This window comes from Syngnathoides biaculeatus, chromosome 3 (genome assembly GCF_019802595.1).
Source record: "Syngnathoides biaculeatus isolate LvHL_M chromosome 3, ASM1980259v1, whole genome shotgun sequence".
NCBI lineage: Eukaryota > Metazoa > Chordata > Actinopteri > Syngnathiformes > Syngnathidae > Syngnathoides > Syngnathoides biaculeatus.
The window spans coordinates 4081146-4100854 of NC_084642.1; the positions used below are offsets into that span (position 1 = coordinate 4081146).

General features: G+C 44.2%; 1 protein-coding gene across 3 annotated transcripts in view; it reads right to left on the bottom strand.

Annotated features, from left to right (window-relative positions):
• The window catches only part of sox6 (SRY-box transcription factor 6), a 169531-nt gene that overhangs the window by 59724 nt on the left and 90098 nt on the right, over positions 1-19709 (bottom strand). For all 3 annotated transcript variants that reach the window (XM_061813779.1, XM_061813778.1, XM_061813777.1), the window contains exons 7-8: positions 19161-19333; positions 17743-17811 (exon numbers count right to left, since the gene is read on the bottom strand). In XM_061813779.1, the coding sequence (XP_061669763.1) occupies positions 17743-17811; positions 19161-19333 (242 nt within the window). The remainder of the gene's footprint in view (positions 1-17742; positions 17812-19160; positions 19334-19709) is intronic.

Genomic DNA, 19709 nt, shown 5'->3' on the forward strand with positions numbered 1-19709 from the left:
TTTCTATCCCCAAAAAAACGTGTAAGTTGAGTCATTTGTATCCCAAGGCACTACTGTATAGTCATTTTACTTTGTGCCTGTCTGTCGCAACGTCACATCAAACCTCCATTTGCTGACTTCTCTTCCCAACAGGGAATATCAACAACAAAACGCCACGCTTGTGTCAAGGGTGGGTGAGCAGGTTATGCTGCCAAAGTGCCGCGTGGGGGGGGGTTAGCGCACATGTGGCAAGGTCCAATCTTACTGTCACTGCCTGCTTCCTGAGGATCTTTGACAGCGAGCAGACCGGCTACCGCGGGCCCGAGAGGGTTAATCTATTGTCGGAGGGGGGGGGGGGGGGCATTGGGGGGCACCTCAGGGGAACCTCCCTGGAAAATGGGTTAATAAAGGTCATCGCCTAAAATAAACACTTTACAGAATCTTTCAACGTTCAACCCTCTTTAAAATCAAGTCGCAATAAAAACGGGGGACTGGTTGCAATTACTGTCGCTGCGCTGGGGCATGAAATCAGCCCAGTGTGGTCCACACTTTTTCCGAACAGAGGTTTGCACCTACTTTCTCTCAGACTTAGCAATGGAAGTGGCAAAAAAAAAAAAAAAAAAACAACAACATTGATCCATCTGGAGGTGCTGAGCTACACCGAAAACTAAAAAAAGGGAACAAAGTCGAGACGGTCCACAAGAGAATTATAAAAATGTATTTTATGTAATAGCAACTCTGTAAAAGTCAATAACAACAAGTGAGCAAAAAGAAGGTGACAAATAATTGCTTTCAAGGGATTTGCTGCGCTGTGTTTCCAAGCTGAAAGGCTGACTAATGGATCCCGGCCTCCTCACTTGGTAGGGACATATGGAAAAACACAATTATTCATGTCAGAACATAACATGGCTCGAGCAAGGGTACGTGGCTTTTTTTTTTTTTTTTTTTGCGTGGGTTCCACTATTCGGAACGTAAAACCAGATGGGCTCTGTCCCTGAAAACGTTGATTCGGATGATTGCCACAACGTGGCCCTTCATACGCTTATTGCGGTTCGTTTAAAGCTAGAACAACCCTGAGTGACGACGATGTGTGGGGTCAGATATTTTAGTCACCATTTGATTCAGATCGGCGTATTTCTATGCATTTGTGCCCAAAGTTAAAATACTGTAATTTCTCGAGTATAATGCATCCTGAATTATAATGCACCCCCAAAGTTGGAAAACACTTCTACCAGTGTACAATGCGCACCACTAATTCGCTGCTCTCTCTATGCTCAAAATATTGGGAATTATCTATTTCTATTTCGCTAGGTTTGTATTTTTTGTATTTTCGCAAAAACGAGAGCTCAGAACACGAAGAAATGAGCGTGATGGGCACTTTAAAAAAAGCGAGCATTTCAATTGTGTGCGCTATCCCATTTTGTTTTTAAATGTGCCCATTACGATCGTACTACGTAGTTTTGTTAGTTAGCTGTTAGCAGTTAGCTCACGTTGCTTTGCTTCCGGTTGTGATTGTATTTTTTAATTATTCATCCATACCTAAATATAATGTGCTCTGCTGACTTATTGAAAGGATTTCTGGAAAAAATTGCGTATTATTTTCGAGAACTTACGGTACATATTCACACCTCAGTCAAAAAGGAATTCATTCTTGAATTAAAATTACCCTCATACACATTTAATGATCCCATTCCAAATATAATCACATACACAGACTAAAATAGTTGGGATGTATGTGGGGGGGGCAATGAAAAACTTGTCATTAATTTTGCACATTTCTGCAATGCTATGATTTAATTGATACAACTTAATTGCGGCTAGAACCATTAATGGGAATAACCCAACACATTTCCCTCCCGCAACATTAACTATAAACGATATAATTTACATCAGGATATCATCTTTTATTACCTTTATCATATTAAAATATGGCCCAAAATATACAAGATTTAGCCAGCCAAAACCGAGAGTGTAAATATGCGCCGCTTCAGAAATAAACGCACCGGGTTTGAATGGACGTGATTTGCAGTAATGAGCTCGCCGCATTAAAGTTTAATAAGCAGCAAGTAATGTCAAAGCCGGGGCGACTCAAAATGTGAGGCGCTTCAAGGTGGGAAAAAAATGGTGGGGCGTCGTTGGCCTGTCAATTAAGTTTCTTGCGCGTTGCAGCGAGGTTTATGGAAAAATGCCGTGGTTCTTTTTTTTTTTTTAAACTCAGAGTATGCAACAAGAAAAAAGAAGATTCCAGCGAAGAGTGCGTCGATGTAGCGAGGAGAGATACGAGTACAAGTGCCGGCGGAGCGTCGCAAAGATCATTTGCATTCGTGCGCTTTTCCGGGGCTCCGTCGATGCGACTTCTTTTTGTCACAGCGCCGCTAACAACTGGATAATGTCATTTCACACCATCTGCCCTCAGGCTTCATTATAGAACCGCCAGCGGGCCATCTTATGAGGAACAGGTGCCATTGTTTGTCCCGCAAGACCCGGCGCGAAGGATCCGACTTGAAGAGGAGCATCTGTAGCGATCAGTCAGACGGACTTGGCCGAGGCCCCGCGCTCCGCCAGGACGCGCTCCAGCGGAGGTTTTCGCCTCCTCGCGACATAGATCATCAATTCAGATGACCCGATGAAGTCTGTCGCGGGCCAGCGCGCAAGCTGCTCGGATTTGAAGGCAGTGCTTGATAAATAGAGGCCACTTACAGTTGTTGGGCAATGAAAAGCGTATTGAAACCTTCTGTCGTTCTTAATCAGGTTGTTAAGAATACATCACAGGCCGGTTTGTGATCATTTTGATCAGTTTGTTTACAGTTTACTCAAGTTATTTATTTTGTTTTCACCATGCCAAACGGGCAGCTCGCTGTGTTGCAGTGAAGGGGGGACTACAAAAACATCCTCCATTTGAAAAAGACTGAATTGTTTTATTTTTTTTCCATTCTTGGCAGTCCAGGGGCAACCCTGAACCTTGGAAAATGCTTATTGATGATTTATACTTGCTCATACAAGATTTTGGAGGTAAAAACAAATGACAAAAGAAAAGTAATTCAATGCCATTATCATGGGTGTCAATTGTCCACAGATTTTCGTTATTTATGGCTCGACCCTGTCTGTATTCCCATGAATAGTGGGGGTCCACTGCATATCAAATTAAATTTTTTCCATTGAAAAATAGCCCGATATTTTAAGCTGTTAAAAAAAAGAAACTGGTTTTACAAAGTGTAATTAAGACGCTGTAATATTAGCGTGTTTACACATGCCTTTAAGAGGCGTGGTCAGGAGTTCGGACTCGCTCACCGTGAGCTTGTTGTCCATGTTGCTTGTGATTCTACCGTAATTTAACGGCCTATAAGCCGCAACTTTATTCCACACACTTTCAACCCTGCGGTATACGCGGTGATGCGGCTAATTTGTGCATTTTTTTCTCACGGCCGCAATGGGGCACTCTAGCGGAAAAGGTAAGCGTGAGACCGGTGGAATATATGTGCCGAGAAAGTGACTTTTACCGGTCCGATGTGACGGTTCGGGCGCTGCCGGTGCTAAAAAGTCTCCTTGTGATTAACGCACATGCGCGTATATTTGGTAAACTTCCATATCTGAGTGATTTTTACCAGTATGTTTTTTTTTTTTTTTAGCGATAGCATGGCAGCACTAGCGTTAAACTCAGTGTACTGTTTTTTTTTTTTTTTTTGGGAATATTTTGTGTTTCAATGTGGGCACTTAGCGTATGTATGTACCAAATGGGATTTCCTTTACAAATGTACTGGGTGAGGCTTACAACCAGGTGCGCTCCGTAGGCCGGGAGTTACAGTATTCATTTTGCCGTTCGATAAAGGCCGAAGGTGCATCTTTTCTTTTCACATCACTTGAGCAGTGGAGTATCTGAACATCCCAACTTACATTTTGGACAAAAACACTAAGCAGAAACTCGACCAAACAACAGCTTGCAACTCAAAAAATACCTTTAGTGTACTTCTGACAATTGGACAACCATGAGCAAAAACTATTCCGGTTTCACAGATAAAATCTAAAAACGCTGGTATGCCTTGAAGCTGGTAAGCATCCCTTGCCTACGCTAAAGTTACTACTGTATACTGTCACTTCACTTAGACTGCAAGGTCAGTCGGGTACCTCTGTATTTTGCAACATCCATTCATGTATCTCGCCAAACCAGAATAGAAAAGGAGATGTACTTGGCAGTACAAGACAGGCCTGGGCCTCCCGTCAGCGCTCGTCTTCTTCACTGCCTGATAAAGAACGGTCTTCAAAGTATCCACAGGATTTTAGGACATCCCCATTCCGCCCCCATACCTTCCCCCTTGATCATCCAGAAACTGATTCACCATCAGGGTTCTCTTGTGTACGCACTGCCAAGTGAAAGTTGCTGCTTTTACTGTCACAATCGTCGAGTGTTAACAAGGTAAAGAAAAGAACTGCTTCTTTTTACCCTCATGTTTCATGGATTATTAGCGTCGAAGGATTTTCTGGGTCTGAAATCCTGATTCATGTCTACGTGACATCCACAAACACACCTCTGATACACATGTCGGAATTCATCTGCCTCGAGCAGAGTTTGAGAAAGTAAAAACAAAGACAAGACGGTGAGTTATGAGAGACTTTCAGTGGAAATGTAGATAAAAGAAAAGATCACAGCTTGGCCTTTGGCTGAATCATCTCACCCTAAATCACTATCACGAAAAAGAAAAAAAAACCCTCAAGATGAGTTATTGACATTTCATTGATGTCTTATTTTAAAACAGTACATACATCCACGCTTTATTAGCCGTTTAGCTCTCACTTTTGTTTTAAATATTCTACAGGATGCATTTTATGTCATTTTGGCCAGCTGTTGCTGGAAGAACGGAGCGGAGGGGGAAGCTCCAGGGAGAAGAGATAGCGAGGGTGGGTGACTTCAAATACTTGAGGTCAACAATACAGAGCAATGGTAAGGAAGTGAAGAAACGGGTCCAAGCTGGGTGGAACTGTTGGCGGAAGGTGTCTGGTGTTCTGTGTGACAGAAGCGTCTCCGCTAGGATGAAGGGCTACGTTTATAAAACAGTGGCGAGGCCGAACGAGATCTACGGATTAGAGGCGGTGGCCCTGAAGAAACAACGGGAAGCAGAACTTGAGGTGGCAGAAATGAAGATGTTGAGGAGTGAGCTCGGTTGCATAGGATAGGAAATGAGCTCATTAGAGGGAGGGACAGCCAAAGTTGGAGGTTTTGGAGACAAGATTCGAGAGAGCAGACTTCGATGGTTTGGACATGTCCAGAGCCGAGAGAGTGAGGAAATTGGTCGAGGGATGGTTAGGATGGAGCTATCAGGGAAAAGAGCGAGAGAGAGGAAGACGAAAGAAAAGGTTGACGGATGTTGTGAGGGAGGACGTGAGGACAGATGCACGAGATAGGCTTAGATGAAAAAAAAAATGACAAGCTTTGGCGACTCCAAGTGGGTGTTAGAGAGGAGGATGCACGAGATAGGCATAGATGGAAAAAGATGACACGCTAACGGGACAAGCCGAAAGGAAAAGAAGAAGAAGTTGCTGTAAGAACTGAGATCACACTTCTCTCCCCCCACCCACCACCTTGTCACATAACTGCAGACAAAAATAATCTTTTTGTGATGAACTTGAATGGATTACGATCGTGGGGAAGCCGTCTGGCCCTTCGCCCCAAGCAGCAGATGCGGTCGATACTCAACAGTGGTCTGTTCGGGCGTGAGAATTTGGGCCTCGCTGAAACAATGCATGGCTTCTTCAAGCGCACTTGTTGACAGCGGACAGCTGAAAATTGATCATTCGCTGACAGATCACACGGCGGTCACACTCAGCAGCGGTGTGCAAAAAGAAGTCCATGATTATTTTCTTCTTTGGAGATAAATAAGAAGTCCTACCGTGGACCAATTTATTTCCAAATATTTGTATCTATGTATTTATCTATTGAGATGAGTTCCGAAGCCGAAGCTGGTTGCTAAGTGAGTCGAGTTCACGGCTGCCGGGCTTGTCTGCTTTGATGACGTTATTTTTGGAGTCATTGCGCGTATGTGCTGCTCAGGATAAAGAAGCGGCGAGTCCGAGTGTCGTGAGGTCAAGCCATCGAGCGGGAACAACCAATAGATGACTTCTTGTTCCTCTAATTCCTTACACAGTCAAACAAGCCTTCTTGGAAAAGCGCCATTTCAATAAGTCTGTAATACGTCGAGGGGAGCTTGAAAGCAGTTTAGACCAACCCACTGACCCGCCTTACACACCCCACCCTAAATCCTTCCACTCCGCCCCGTCACACCACTTCACTTCATCACAATTCTGAGTAGAACTGCTGGCATAGCTGCACTCGGGGATAGGAAAAAAAAACACAAAAAAAAACCATAAATAAATCAAAATGATTAATTATGTCTGAATTGAGGTCTTTTATCTCGTGGAGGGAATGCCTTTCATCATACAAACACAATCGTAATTTTCCTCACTCGCGCACGTATTTCCAGCATAACCCCCCTTCAAAATCCTGACTGTTTCAATCTTAAAAGTAGATGTTATATTTGAAAAAGTACATGCAGCCTTCTGAACGAATACCTCGCCACGAAATAAAGGTCGGCGCGGAGCGCGCGTATCCGCGGGGGCCCCCCCTCAAACGGCATTTTTAATGACGAGAACGCGCGAGCAGACAAACAAACCCGCGAGCGGGTTTGAGGCTTGCGTCATCGGACCGCACACGTGCGGACATACATGCGAGTGAAACGGCGTTAAAGCCTTGAAAACATTTGTCATGCATTATCCACATTGCCAGCTATGACGTGTCAACATGGGGACGACTGCTACCCCCCCCCCCCCCCCCAAAAAAAAAAAGCCACCATATCTTCAAATAGAGTAACCTCTTCGGTTCCAGACCCCTCAACAGATGAAGTCCATGACGTAGCCACCACATACTTTGGGTGGATTGTTTATACATATTTTAAGACTCCTCCCCACACTCCTGGGAAGGTCTATAATACAATTCTAGAAATAAAAATAGATAACTGAACAAACCGTGGTGATTGGTGGATACAGCATGTAAAAGCTTTTATGCTAAACTGAATGTTCACAATTGAGCGTTTGCATATTCCTTAATTGTGCAGAAACGCCATTTAGTGACTTTTACTATTTGTGTGAAGTGGAAGTGCGCATATTTGTCCGTGCGTGATGTTACATCAGGTATGCTAGCTGTGACAATGGATGGATCCGCGGGAATGATTGACAGCTCCCTTTTGACCAATCAGTGAGCGTCATTTTCTGAACTCCGCCCATGCTGCCCACACCCGCCATCCTTTACCCACAAACAAAGAGAGCGCGTGGTTACTTTAAGCCTCTGAATTGCAAATGCATAGTCCTGCTTATATCCGATTCGGAAATACGGCGCTTCGATGTTGCTGGGGAACGTGTCACGGAGACGAACGCTATCCTGGGAGACTACTGGGAGGATATCTGGTGCGCTTTCCCACCCCAAAATGTAATTTAGATAAATGCAAACAGCGGATTGAGGCTGGCGGCCGACCTCACGACCAGCTGAATGTATTGAAGATAAAGCATAAAGTATAAAGTGCAATGTGACAAGGGGCTTGCACTACAAATTGACATTATTATTATTCATAATTTATTTCATTATTTTAACCTGTAGTTCGTATCCGTCTGACAAAGAATCGTTTTTTCTTTTCGTCCTTTCTGTTGGTCGAGCTACAACTCCTTCCCTCATTCGCACGGGTTTGATTTCGGACCTTCTGCTGTGGCGGAGACGCGCAGCTTTGCTCACACGGCACGTGAGAAGAGGTATGGAGTTTGAGGCCTTGTAGAGTTTTGATCAAACCAATAATATGGGAGCACACCAACACACACCAACCGGCCAACATGTTGCAAAAACTTGAACTGACGTTCCCGTTTGGGAATCCTTGACTTTATGAATATATCCCAGTTGAAAGTAATTCAGGCCTTTCTGTAAACTTTGTCGATATTTCTGATACCATGGGCAGAAAGAAAACAAATACTATCAGGAATTTGCTCATAACATGCTTCGGCCGCACTGCGTCCGCCATTTTGATCGGTAGCTTGGGGTGCATGACAACAGTATCTAAGTGGGCGTGGCTTAGGCGCTCTGCGCGGATCCATCCACCGAGGCTCACGTGAAGCTGGTTTGTTTGTGTTGAACAATTTCCAGAGTGATTGCAAGCATTTGCGTAACACCTGTTTGTGATTGGTAGAAGTACGCCGTTGACCATTTAATGATCCTCTCCGTTATTCGCAGATTTTCGCTATTGGTGGCAAAGCTCGGTCTCGATCCGCCACGAACAGCGGCTGTTCTCTGTACAGTATGTCGACCCTTATGATAGACTGTAAGGTATGAAAGCAAGCTGTAGCGTAACAGGGGAAAACCAATTATTTATTTGGAAAAAAAAAAAATATGAAGCTGCACCATTCTTTTCTGACTTCACAAGGAAACTCTGTCCATTCACTGGGCTCCATCGGGGGAATGCTCGGTCTCGCCTCTCCGCCCCAAAAACAAGAAGCTCCTTTCTTACGCCGGCGATGGGCTGAATGCTTTGCTTTGCCACCCCCGGCCCTAAGAAAACACAACACGCCCTTCACGCTGTCGGCACCCCTCCGCACATAGCGGATCCTGTTAACGCGACGTGTGAGTGCGGCTGCCGCGAAAGACGGCGGGCATGTAAAGCCAAGGCAAAGACAAAACAGTTTGCACAACATTACTAGAAAAAACAGCGCGTGTATATCGGTCGGGGAAACCAGATCAGCGTCACACTGCGGGATGTGTTCTCCCTCAACTGAAAGCGCTCGGCTGCTGCCTCGGTGTAGTCAAGGTCTAAGAAAACAGGTGCCTCATTGTCATACTTTGGTGGAACATTAACATGCTGCAGCGTCAAACCACTGCTTTTTTTCGCCAAACTATTATACATGTTTGCACACAATCGGTTCTATGCGCAACCAATTTCCACATCGGCAAATCAGGTCAAAGCACGTAAATGCCGGAATCACGCACAAGAGCAAAGCACCCGTGGGAACTTGAAATATCGACAATATCTTTTCGGCTTCAAGAGCTGCCCATGATGACAATTTCCCGTGTTTAGGCTTTGTTGGTGTTTACATACATACATAATTTCCAGCCTGCAAGCCACGACTTAACCCTGCGGTTTATGCGGTGATGCGGCTAATTTGTGCATTTTTTTTCTAGCGGCCGCAAGGGGACACTCGAGCGGAAAAGGTAAGAATGAGAATGTTGAAATATATGCGCCGAGGAAGTGACTTTTACTGGTCCTGTTAGCGCTGTGCTAGCGTTAGCGCTGTGCTAGCATGTTGCTGCTGTGTAACTGGCGTGTCTCAGTGATATTTACCGGTAAGTTGTATTTTAACCGGCCCTGTTAGCGTTAGCGCTAGCTTTAGCCCAGCGCCAGCATTAGCGGTACCTTTAGCGCGGCGCTAGCCTTAGCATTAGCGTTCAATTCTTTCTATGTACCGTCTTTCTTTGTAAATATCTTGTGTTTTGATGTGGGTTTCAATGTGGGCACTTGCAGCTTTGTGTGCATGTACCAAATGGTATTTCCTTTACAAATGTACTCTTGAGGCTTGTAACCAGGTGCGCTCTGTTGGCCGGGAATTACGGTATATCACTCTTTGTGTAACTCGATGATATGATGATGTAGATATTATTTTAGCAAGTTTGGCTAATGCCTCGCCTCTAATTGAGGAGACTTGTTGCTAATCCAGAGTTGAGGCGTGCGCTAGGAAGGCCTCAGGTGACTTCCTTTAAGTAGACTTTCAAGTGTGAATTTCTACCTGCACGTGGCAACTCTCTTAACGATCCCTGCCATAACTGGGTCGGAAAACGCAACAATTTTATTGTGGGATTCCCAACAATAACGAGCGCATGTTTCATTACCTTCTTGACTCCCGGGCCGAAGGCTGAGCTCGGCATCGAGAATTATGCGGCGCGTTCAATGGCACGCGCTCACCTTGCCGCGCGTCTTTATCGACGTTCACGTCTCGCGTGGGGAAATGCGAAGCGTCGCCTCTTTTTTGTTTCCCGCAGGACAACGGAGCGTTCAAGCGGCGGCGTCTCTTTGTATTTGCTCAAAAGGAATTAGCCTTAACCATCCTGCGTATTTGCCAACCCTCACTTAGCGAACATTCCTAAGATTGTATCTTCTCCACCTCTCTCTCTCTCTTTTTTTTTTGTTTTTGTTTTTGCGCATGATTAAGTTTTAACAGCGCGAGGACGGCTTTATTGTTCAATTTGCACACGACGATGAAACATCAGCATTTTATTCTGCTCCCAGACAAGAAGTCACATTTCATAAGTAATTAAATGGAGCTCTCCCCTGCCAGTAGCGTCCACTAAAGGGAATTGTTTGTATCCAAGTGTCAATATATTAAATCACAGGGGCTAATGAGTCAGGTCATGGTTTTCTTTTATCTTCACTCTTGCATGTACACATCTTCATCAGCTAACAGTCTCCTTAAATGGGGCCTGAGCCGGGCTGGATTGAGCCCCCGTGGATGCGGGCCAAGTGCGTCTGACTGGACTGTTTAGTGCCGACCCCGCCCCCATTCCACATAATCCCATTCGCAGGAGAGCGCACATCATCAACACGAGCGTGTTATCGTTTCCCTGTGCTGTTATTCTCTTGTTATGGTGCTTACAGTTGCAATCTAGCCGCATTTTTTTTTTTTTTTTACAATGCTAATTTTTGCGCCTTTTTGTGCTGGCGAGACAACAAAAGCGTACGAGAACACACACGCACACGCGAGCCCTATTATGCAATTACCGTGCAGCCCTGTGATTATTTAAACTAATCTGACTGATTTAATATATTTACCATTATGTAGTTTCTGAAGCCTTTGGCATCCAGAGACAATGCGTGCGTGGAAATAGAGCACTTGCGACGGATAATTAGCATATTCCATTTGAACATAATAAAGTAGGATTAATAATGCGCAAGTAAATCTTTCGCCTGTAGAAATAAAGCAATTTTTGGTAGTTCTTAGTTCCTACATTGAGATGCCCCGAGATCCGAGTGCAACGGCTGATGATTTTATTTTATTTTATTTTTTTTTTTTTTGCTACATAGCTCGTGCACCTCCGTCACCGAAATCACGTGACTGGCCACATTGCCGGTCAAGCAAAGCATTGTTCAATTCTAAGCCAGTTGGAGACGACATGAAAATACGTCTCCAAGAGTTTTGTCCGATTCCGTTAAACAGGTGATAATAAACGAAGGTACGTAAAAAATTTGATGAACTCGGCATAGAGGACGTGTATTTAATGCCGAAGTTTATGTTTTCGCCAAAAAGAAATTGGACTATTAACCCGCTTCTGCTCGTCGTGGACAACTGGATCGACACATGGATCTAGTAAATAAGTCGTCGAGACATACACGGAAAAGTTTGAAATTGTATCAAATCTAGACGCATCCAAATACATCATTGCTGAATCTGTTCTCAACGTTGAGACAGCTCGTGAACGCAGACGTGTGTCCAGCTACACATTAACCTTTGCCGAAATCCATCAATCTTTTCAGCTAGTATTCAATACAAATACCAATATTTAAATAAATGACCCCTGGTTTTTTCCACAAACTCGCATTCATTAACTATAATTGGAAAAAAAAAAGAGGACAAGCGAGTCGGCTCCTCCGTAGCGTTTTCCAAGAAGTACTTATACTCATTTGAGAACAATGTGTTAAAAAAAAAAAAAAATACAAGAATGTACACGGAAGCGTGTTGCGGCCACACGTTAAACTTCGGGAAACCTCTCCGTGACAGACGTGTTTTTTTTTTAATATGGATTGTTCTCAAATTATCCAACTTGGCATGGTAAATACTTCTTGGGAATTTGAGAAGAATAATTCCTACCTGAAATGAAGTGATTGCTACGCAGTCGTGTGTATTTTTGTTGTGGACCATCCATCACGTTTAATTGCCGAAATCCATCGATCTTTTCTGGTCTTTTCAGCTGGTATTCCATAGAATGATCTCTTTCAAAGTCTGTCTCGTCTGTTGCGACAACCAACAGCACAACAAGTCTCGGACATTGTGAATATCCTGCTCTGGTTCAATGTCCCCCACAGCTCTTTTTGACCTCCAATATGGCGCCGCGAAAATGGCGATGTCACGTGCACGAGCTCTACACTAGCCGCCGATATTTTGCCTGGACTTGCGAGCAAAAAAATTGCAAAACGGAGATTCAAGCTGTTTAATGCCACTCTCAGTCTAAGTTTGTCACACTAAACTAACTCGACCTGTATTGTATATTTAAAACAACACGTAACTGCTTTAAGTCTGCTAGCATTAATGCTAACTCATAGTATGAATAATCATAAATGGCCTAATACTATTGATAGTGTTATAATCCTTTAAGTAATGGTTACTTCAATAAATATGGTGAATCAATACGCGCAGAGGGAATATAACTACAGTCACCGGCATGTTGTATTAAATATTTACAAAAACCAAGTTATTATAAAAGTATTTTTTCTTTCCTGTATCCAACTGAAAAAACATTTGTGTTGTTTTTCGGTTTTTCATTTTTTTTCTGTCATTTGTGATCGGTATCACCTTTTTCCCATCATGAAAGAAAACGTCCCCCTGCTGTGTACTTGCTGTATGAAAAAAGCCTAACGAGAAAGCCTTTGATACGATTTGTGTGCCTCGGACATCAACGCAACCGTCTTTTGTCCTTCAGTTTGCGCATGTGATGAAAAAAAAAAAAGTTGCTGAGCGGGCAGATGCGCTCGGGTATCAAAAGTGAATGAAAGTAATTTGCTGAAACGATTGCGACACGAGTTAAACTTTGCTTTTCTCCGAAGTCGTTATCGCTCCAGTTGCGGAACTTCTCGCAGTTGGCACGGGAACGGCGCGCCTCATTTTCAAACCTTCGGTGTGATGTTATTATTTTCACTGAAAAAGAGGTTGTTTTTTTTTTGGTTTTGTTTTTTTTTGGTTTTGTTTTGATTAAAAGAGCTCCACTGTTTCATGTGGTTTCTCCTGCCTGTTTGTGAAGATAAAGTTCAGCTTGACCTTTGAGCGAGTATTTTATTCTCTTGATGTTTTTGTCGGTGTGCGGCGTCCTGAGCTGTCATCTCTGTGCATGCGCGCGAGAGCACGCAACGGTGTTTTATTGTAAAAATGGAAAGCGCCGCAGAGGTGAATAAACGCGCGCCGAAGACGGGGTGAATGCCTTTTGCTGATTATGGTGATGTTTGCAGAACTACTCCAGCAGGGGTCGGCAACCTATGGCTCGCGAGCCATACGTGGCTCTTTTGATGGTTGCATATGGCTCGCAGTGCCCTCATAACGACATATACTGTACATTTGATATCTGTCGCGCGGGCAACGCAAATGACGCAGAGGTAGTCTGTCCTAGCGGAGTTGCCGTAGTTCACCGGAGCGGAAGACGTGCACAGGCGCAAAAGGGGTCCAACGCAGCGCTAATTGTGCAAGAAAAAAAGATGGGGAGTTGGACAGTTTTCGGCAAGACTGAGCAGCCATTCACAGATGGAGGAGTATGCCAAAACACTCGTGCCTGTTTTCGCAAAAAGACAAGATAAACGTGCTATTGTTGGCAAGAACTGACTTTAACATTAGGTTGTCGTACCGCCGTGATAGCGAATCACATTGAATTACGTTCACGATGAACGAATGGAAGTTTCAACGCCTGCATGAAGCTTTATCTAACGACGTATGAAAGACTACAAAGCCATCAGCAAGACCCGAAGTCACATTCATGGGAAAAAGGGCTTTTGTCATCATTGGTGAGCAACATCATAACAATGTTCTTTCAAAGAACTCAGAGACTTACTTTACTCTAAAAGTGTTGGTTCCACATAAATGCTCAAATACACCTGTATTTAGTTTTTAAAATATTGCGTGGCTCTTTTGAAATTACAATTTGGCATTCATGGCTCTCTCGGCCTAAAAGTTTCCCGACCCCTGTACTACGCAGTTAAACTCTGGAACAAATCCCTCCCCCGGCTAATATAAATGTTTATTTGTCACGTGCGGAATAAAGTCCTGTGAACAACTCTAGGCTAAATCAACTCGGCGCTAATCTCGTCGTGAGATTGAATTAGTGCCAAAAACAAGGATCGACTGACTGAAGAAGAAGGGGAAAAAAAAAAAAAAAAAAAAGCACGCACGCACAAAGCTGTGAGCTGACATTTTCAATCAGCTGCTAACATTGCAATCGAAACATCTGCTATCTTTAAAACAAGTGACATTGTAATCCCGGAGGACAAAGACTAAATCCCCCACCCCTTCGCTCTCGTAAGAACAATGAGGGAGGATAAAGAGAGCGGCCACTTGATTAAACCGCACGCAGCCTCGTCGTCAACCTCTTGAACTGAAACCTAAAATCGGCTCACTTCTGTCAGATTCCCTTCGATCCGCGTGCCAGGAAAAGAAGAAGGAAAAAAAAACCTTGAAAAGAGCAAATGTAGCTTGTCAACAACAGTCTCGGGTTGCAGTGCCCGTGGTTTTACTGTCGGGACAGTTTACGGTTCCCACTGATGTGATCGCTTGCTTCATCAATATGATGCCTCCGGCGAGAGGCATGATTTTACGTTTCCTCCCCCGAGCCGAAACAGGAGGACTTTGATGGCCGCCGAGCTCTTCAATAAACTTTAACGCTCTCCAAGCAAGCAGCACAGCAGCGCAGTCCCTCAACACCGCTCGCCGCTTTCCCTAAAGGTCTGTGACATACAGGCTGGAAGCTTGTTTACGTGATTAAATAAGTCAAAGGTGTCGCGCATTAAAATGTTTGCTTTTTTTTCCCCTGTGCGGTTTGAATAAAAGCAAAATGGCAAGGAGCTGTTATCTTTCATCATGCTGGATGTGATAAGAGGAACCGGGTCCAACAGAGACCCTCTCTGCTTAAACCTGCCTGAGAAAAGAAATAATCTTGACTTGAGATACAAATTGAATTTGTTCTGTGATCTGAAATCATCTTTCCTCATTGAAATGAATGGAAACGACGTTAATCTGTTCCAGCTTCCCCCAAGTGGAGAAAATATATGCATTTGTGGTCTTAAATAAAGAAAATGTGGCACTCTATAATATCGTGCTTTGTGAAAATATATAGTAGTACCGCAATTGAATCGTATATGAAGAATGAAATTCTTCAAAAACCACAAAAATCAATGCTGACTGTTTGCATTTCAATTGGCTTTTGCATTGTTTGTCAGGGTTAAGATGTGCGGTTATTTTCAATTCAGCATGTGTAATATTCTTTTTTTTTTTGTTTAGTTCGATAGTAAACTTCAACTGGGAGTGGAATTAAACGTTAAATACTTCTTTTGAATAATTGTTCAACATTTGACTCATCACTGATGGTGTGTAGTGGTTCACACGCCTGCCTTTGGTGCAGGCAGCGTGGTATCGATTCCGGCTCACTGCCCTGCGACTGACTGGCGACCAGTTCAGGGTGTAGTCCGCCTGTCGCCCGAAGCTGGCTGGGATACGCTCCAGCTTTCCCGTGACCTTTGTGAGGATAAGGGGCTTGGATAATGGATGAATGGATGGATGTTCAACATTTGTCACAAATCTGTCGATTATGTGTGTATTTGAAGTAATTGCGGAGAGACAGTCAGAGATAATCTGCGACTCAAAGTTGTCTTTGCCAAGATTTTTTGTTCAAGTGCTTGGAAATGAACATTTAGGACGACAACCTCCCACTCAAAACTGCATCAAGTGGATTTTCAGGTATCATTTACCTTTAACTGCATGACTAAGTAAGGGCCACCAAAAGTCGGCTGCTGTCAGAATGACCCTTTCGAGTGGAAGGCCCTTCACGACGACGCTAATAGCAGTACTCAGTAGTGGATATGGTACTTCATTTGAGAGCGTTCCCCACGCTATTTAGTCTGGTTTGATTCAGCTGAGGGGGATGCAATGTACAATATTTTCAGTCGTAAAAATATTTGTTTAGCACGTTTGCCTCACAGTCGAGAGGCTCTACGTCCAAATTGTAGCTCCGGTTCTTCCTGTTTGGACTTCGTACGTTCCACCTGGTTCCTGCTCGGGTACTCTCCAGGTGTGCCGGCTTGCTGCCGCATTTCAAATATATGCTTAGATTAATTGAACGCTCCAGTGATTCCCAAAGGGTGGAACGTGTACCACAAGTGGCCCGTGGGCTCCCTCTAGTACAGGGGTGTCAAACTCATTTTTGTCGCGGGACACATTGTACTTGCGGTTTCCCCTCAAAGGGCCGCTATGGTTGTGAAATGATAAAAATCTTTAACCCTCTCATCATATTTACACGGGAAATTTATTAACTGGTTTTGGAATCAGAAATCTTGGGTCGTGGGTTTTTCCAACTACTGTTGCTTGGTAACACAAAAATGTTTGTAATACCTCAATGTTATCATTTATGATATGACAATTTGAGATTTTGGTACGGATTTGAACAAAAAAAATCGTGGAAGTTGCCTCTGCGGGCCACATAAAATCACGCGGCGGGCCCGATCTGGCCCCCCCGGGCCTTGAGTTTGACACCCGTGCTGTAGTAGTACGCAAAGCAATCACAGCACAAGTACTTTTCAGTTGTATTTAACTTAAAAGGATTGCATACATTTGCATTCGCTTTCGAAGAATCGTTTGCTTGAAAACATCGATTTAGGTCCAAATATTTAGTTTAATCAAGCGCTGCAAAAGATGCGTAGCATGTCGACCCTTGAAATGGTCGCGTCTCGAGAAAATGTTGCGCTCGCAAGGATCCACAAACAGGTATTTTGTGCCAGTACGCATCATGTTGCTACAAGAACAACGACAGAAGTGTTTGTTTCACTGCAATTTTGAAAAGTTTCAGGTTCAATTGTATGCCTGAAAACACAATTGTAGCAGATCAGCGGACTCGGACTTCCGTTTCAATCCTTTTTGCAGGGTTGAGGGGTGGCTGTGCTTGAAAATTTCAATCGCAACTGTTGTAATGCTGATCAGTATTGAAGATTCCACATATTAATTATAATACAGTACATATATGTATTTAGATACTTGTCAAAACAACTGAACTGACTGAAGTTAGCCACCAAACGTTTCGAAATATGCGCGCATATCCGGCATCCTTCGCATTAGCCTCATTTAGCCGGGGAGGCTCGCAACCTTGACCGCATCAAGCGATCGTCCCTGAAGCGCCCGCCGCGCTCTGCCTTCGCCGGCAGCGCCCCGGCCTGGGTGGTCCTTCGCTGCGGCACTTCATACTGTATCGCATCAGGCGCGCACAAAAGCAAACTGATAACCGTGAAGATGAAGGAATCGAAAGAAAGAAAGAAAGAAACCGTGCGGCAGAATGGCGATAAAAAAGAAAAAAAAATGGTGGGTTCTGCCAAAGTGTGCCACGTCGGCCTTGTGAGACTGACTGACTTTCAGAGGCATTTAACAGCCCCTTTCATGTCGCCCACCTCCGGGCTCGGCTCCATCTACTCATTAGATCCTGTTACTTTTTTTTTTTTTTTTTTGGTGGTAATTAATATGTGCTAATTATTCTCCCCTGTATTTCGTAGCACCGCCAATCCCCTCCCACAGCCCACCCAATGATTAGTGTGAATTAGCATGAGCGCAACAGAATGTAAAGATCATGTGTAAATGATCTTTACATTTTGTTTGGATGAGATATTGACTGCAGGGTGACGAGGAAGTGCAGGCAATGTTCAATTTCGCTAGCGTCGCGGACACTGCGGAGGCGACGATGCCTCTGCGGACGTCGCGGCCGAGTGGCCCTGAGAAACGTGAACTGACCTGGATCTGCTGCTGGAGGAGGTTGATCTTGTGTTGCTGCTGCAGAAGCTGCTGCTGTTGTCTGGCAATCTGTGTGAGGAGAGGAAATGAGATGGGAAATCAACAATATTGCATAAAGAAGGAGATGAGCGTTTGCTACAGCGATATTAGAGTTGATGTTTACGGTACGCCACTACTATTTCGACGCGAGGAACGGGCGGAAATACAGATAACAAATCATTTCTTCTTGACCAAACAGTTTCTTGCCGTATAGATGCTATTTTTGATATAGCTGTTAAGTCATAAAAATGGCACGAGTTGCGAATCGCATTGTCAAAGCGGTGGCAAAAGATGCTAAATGATTTAAAGGACAAGACGAAGCAAGGTCCCGCAATGTCTGAGTGACAACCAGCCGCCCGGTAATCCTTCTCATTCCAGCAATCTCCTTCCCCTACATCCGTGCTTGATTGAGCATGACAACCTAGTTTTAAGTGTCATTTAATTTTCATTTTTAAATATAATTACAAAGTGTTCACTGTAAGCTAGCGTCCGTCTGCAAATGTGTCAAGATTAATTTGTGCTGGCTCCCTCACGAGTGTCAACAGCTAATTACTGCGTTGTATGGTGATGGCTTGATGACATTCTCGCGCTCAGCGGGCTCCCCCCCCCGCGCTATTAATATTCCTCCAATTTCAAATAAGATGAAATAATAAAACATCTTGGGTGACTATTCCTTAATGCCACAATGTCCACAAAGCCCGCAGAGTTGAACGCAGTTTGCAAATGAACGTCATGGATTGGGAAAGAAATCAATACAGCTAATGTATTATTAGTGTACTTTAAGCAAATGCATCACTTGAAGGTAGATGGTCTATCTGTTCATTTAGCCCGGCAAGGTCTGAGAGTGCGCTGCGAAAACTCTGCGTGAACTCCTTGCTGATAATTGACTCATAGCCATTAGGCTGGCTGCTGATAATAAAAGTGTCGCCCGTGTGGATAGTTTGTGTCCTTATTTCTTCCCGGACATTAACACACTTCATGGCCTCTGCTAATTTGCTGATTTGTACAATATGGCTCATTGGCCTGATTTGTGCCAGCCTCGTTCTAATAGGAGTCAATTTATAAGATCGAGAAGACGTCCGTGTTTATATAACATTTAATTCTCACATCCCATTGCATATCCGACCACAAGCCATGATAACATTTTTCTTGCTGTCGACCAGAAATGTGCAAGGAAGCGCGACCATGTAGAAAGTAGCCTCTACCGAATCGTCGAGTATCCCCAATTCCTCGTATGCGGTGTGATTTCATTGATACGCCCGACATGAAATTCCACAGCAAACAGTGTGCACGTAATCACCGAAAGCATCTGGAATACGCAGGGAACAAGCTTTGAGGGTGAAAGAAGTACGTAATCCAAATAGTGTTCTTGACTTTACCTGCTCCTGCTGCTGACGGGCCAACTCCATCTGCTGCCTCTGCTTCTCCATTTGCGAGGCGGCCAGCTTCTTCTGTTCGTCGTGGGCGGCCAGGAGCTGCTCTCGTAGGCTGATCAGCTGGCTGATCATTGTGGAGAGCTGGTGTTCCTTCTCCGCCAGGCTCTCAGGAGTACCTAGGAAAGCGAGATAAGAGAGAGGCACATGTCAGGGCTCGAATGGGCGGAGGAAAGTGTCAAGTGATAGAATATCGTCTGCTCGGATGAAGGTAAAGGTTTTGCAAAACGATGGCGAGGCGAAGCGTTATGTGAGGCTCAGACGACAGGAGGGCGGACTGAAGCTGGTTCTCGTCCGCAGTGACCGGGTCGGACGGGATGAGAAATTAGCTCATCGGTGGGACAGCCAAAGTTAGACGTTTTGGAGACAAAGTAAAGCCAAAATACACAAAAGTATTTTGAAGATAAAAAACAACAAAAATCAGGAATTTAAAAGTATTAGTCGTACTGGGTGCTTTGTGCTCCCATAACCTCAAGACAGGACACCACAGATAAA